The 2,527-nt window shown below is 41.4% G+C and overlaps 1 protein-coding gene across 1 annotated transcript; it reads right to left on the bottom strand.

Annotated features, from left to right (window-relative positions):
* Nucleotides 1–713: 713 nt before the first annotated feature.
* Nucleotides 714–1,682, bottom strand: LOC136652605 (olfactory receptor 2AP1-like). Its single transcript, XM_066629535.1, has one exon. It carries the CDS (start codon nucleotides 1,680–1,682, stop codon nucleotides 714–716), a length of 969 nt encoding a protein of 322 aa, XP_066485632.1.
* Nucleotides 1,683–2,527: the final 845 nt, after the last annotated feature.

The raw sequence follows: 2,527 nt of genomic DNA, 5'->3' as shown, positions 1-2,527 counted from the left end.
AGTCATAGTTTACTCTACCATTGACTCACTGGACAATTCACAAAAGATACCTCCACAATTTGGGGATCCACACCTGACCTATCTGCATTCAGTGGAATGTCTGCATGGGCAAGGAACCTATCCAAGTATAACTGTACTCTCTCTTCACATGACCAAGTAACATAGAAAAGCATCCTTCACAACCATGGGGAGAGAGTGCCGTCAACATGTTACTGTATATTCACCCATATTTATCAGTGATTCTCACTTTTTTTTTTAGCACCGGGACCCACTTTCTAAAATTACTCTAATGGGGCACACTGAGTTTTACAACACTTTAAAAAGTGATAAAGAAATAAATAACGTTTTTATTAATTTATTTACAAATAATATATTATTTATTAATTTGTTAAAAATTGATCCATTTCTCATAAGGAGGCTGCCCTAATAAATAGCTTCAAGGCTTGAGGGGCTTAGTTATCTGACTCAACTTTCACCTGTCCCCACCACCTGTCATTGAAAGACTTGGAAAAAAAACAAACCAGAAAAAGATGCTTACACATTTATCTTCTTATATTTACACAAGCTTGCAGTTGTGCTAAATTAGTTTTTAAAACGTGCCTTGTTAACTTGGGTAAGCAAAATTTCAAAATGAACAAAAGCTACAAAAAAAATACATTAAATGCATCTATGTAGGCTGCTAGAGAAATGTAGCAAACAGCATCTCCTTTGCCTTATATGTTAACCACATTGACTAAATTTATTGAACTTGTTTTCTGTGACATAAACCTCTCAATATTATTTTTCAGGGCCTCTTTCACTTCTCTGTTTCTCAGACTGTATATAAAGGGATTCGCCAGAGGGGGCAAAACCGTATATAGTAGTGAAGAGAATTTTTTCATGTCATGGGTCAGTTCATTATTTGGTAATATATACACAATCATTAGAGACCCATAGAAAATGGAAACCACCACCAAGTGAGAGGAACAAGTGGAGAAGGCCTTTTGCCTTCCAGTAGTGGAGGGGATTTTCAAGATGGCCGCTATAATGTATATATAGGATGTCAGGGTGAGAAGAAAAGGAGGAAGTGTGAATATAACAGCTACTACATAACTCATAATTTCCAAAATGCTAGTATCACTGCAGGAGAGTTTTAGCAGTGGGAAGTTATCACAGACGTAATGGTCTATCTCACTGGGGCCACAAAAGTTTAACTGCAGGATAAAGGTGAGTAATATAGAAAACCCCACAAATCCATTGATCCAGGATGCAGCTGCTAACTGGACACAAATCCAAGGGCTCATGATTGTCGCATAATGCAGTGGTCTACAGATGGCTAGATACCTGTCATAAGACATCACACAGAGTAAACAGCACTCGGTAGCTTCCAAAGAACCAAAGAGGTACCACTGCATGATGCAGTGGCTGTAAGAGATGGTTCCATTCCCAGTCAGGAGAGCCAAAAGCATCCTTGGAAATATATTGGAGCTATAGCAAGCCTCTAAGAAGGAGAGGTTGCCCAGGAAGAAGTACATGGGTGTGTGAAGGTGGCGATCAAAGACCACTATGGCCAGAATGAGAATGTTTCCTGTTAAGGTCACAGTGTAGATGATGAGAAACAGTAGGAAGAGGGGTATCTGGAATTCAGGTAATTCTCCTAATCCTAGGAGGATGAATTTTGGAATCGTCTCATTTCCCAACATCGTGTCGAAGCAAAAGTTGAAGTCCTGTTGAAAAGATAAATGCAGAGGAGAAAGAAAAATACTGGTAAAGATATTGCTACAGGCACCCTGAATACTGTCCATGTGATGTTTCGGTCAGCACAACATTTTTGTGACAGAGATCATGTGATGTACATTCATTTCCCCAGACATCTGCTGTAATCTGGGTCCTCACTTAGCTTTCCCAATTTTGTGATTTGCAAAGTAGAAAGGGCAATGTTAAGCCCTGTTAGAGGCAGGGCCTGGGGGGGTGGTGGTAAAAGGGGTATTTTTTGTCTGGGTCCAGGGTAGAAAGGGACCCAGGAGCCAAAGGAGGGGGCCCAGAAATTTCCTGGGATCTTACATTTTCCAATATCACCCAGACTGACAGCCCATGTGGGATGCTGGGGGCGACTACTGTCACAAACCATACGCACCAGGCTCAGGAATGCATACATTCCTTAATCCATTTCTGCCCAATGTTGCATATAAGCAACAGGGACCAAATGTGTACACCTGTGGGCTGGGCAAAAATGGTTTAACAGTGTCACATCTGAGAAGAAACTTGACCTGCTACAGTAGCTCTTTGGCTTGTGGGTCCACTTACCATGAAGGAATGTAGAAGAGCTCAGCGACACAGCTGCGGGACTTGCAGCTGCTGCAGAAATCGGTTTTGGTGTACAGAGGACACTTTCCATGCTAGTGTGAGTCTAAATACAATGATACCAATTGGTGTGTTTTGGTTTGGTGCATTTAGTTTTCCGTATTACTGTAGCTGCCAATGCCAAGCAGGCAGGTAGACCTGTGCTCTGCATTGGGAAAATAGGTAGAGCTGGGCACCAATTCCA

The sequence above is a fragment of the Tiliqua scincoides genome, chromosome 5, assembly GCF_035046505.1.
Source record: "Tiliqua scincoides isolate rTilSci1 chromosome 5, rTilSci1.hap2, whole genome shotgun sequence".
Lineage (NCBI taxonomy): Eukaryota > Metazoa > Chordata > Lepidosauria > Squamata > Scincidae > Tiliqua > Tiliqua scincoides.
Note: the sequence above shows the minus strand (reverse complement) of the source record. Positions and strands in the feature narration are given on the sequence as shown.

Coding starts and splice junctions, on each gene's coding strand:
- LOC136652605 (XM_066629535.1), bottom strand. CDS start 1,682: ATGTTGGGAAATGAGACGATTCCAAAATTCATCCTCCTAGGATTAGGA.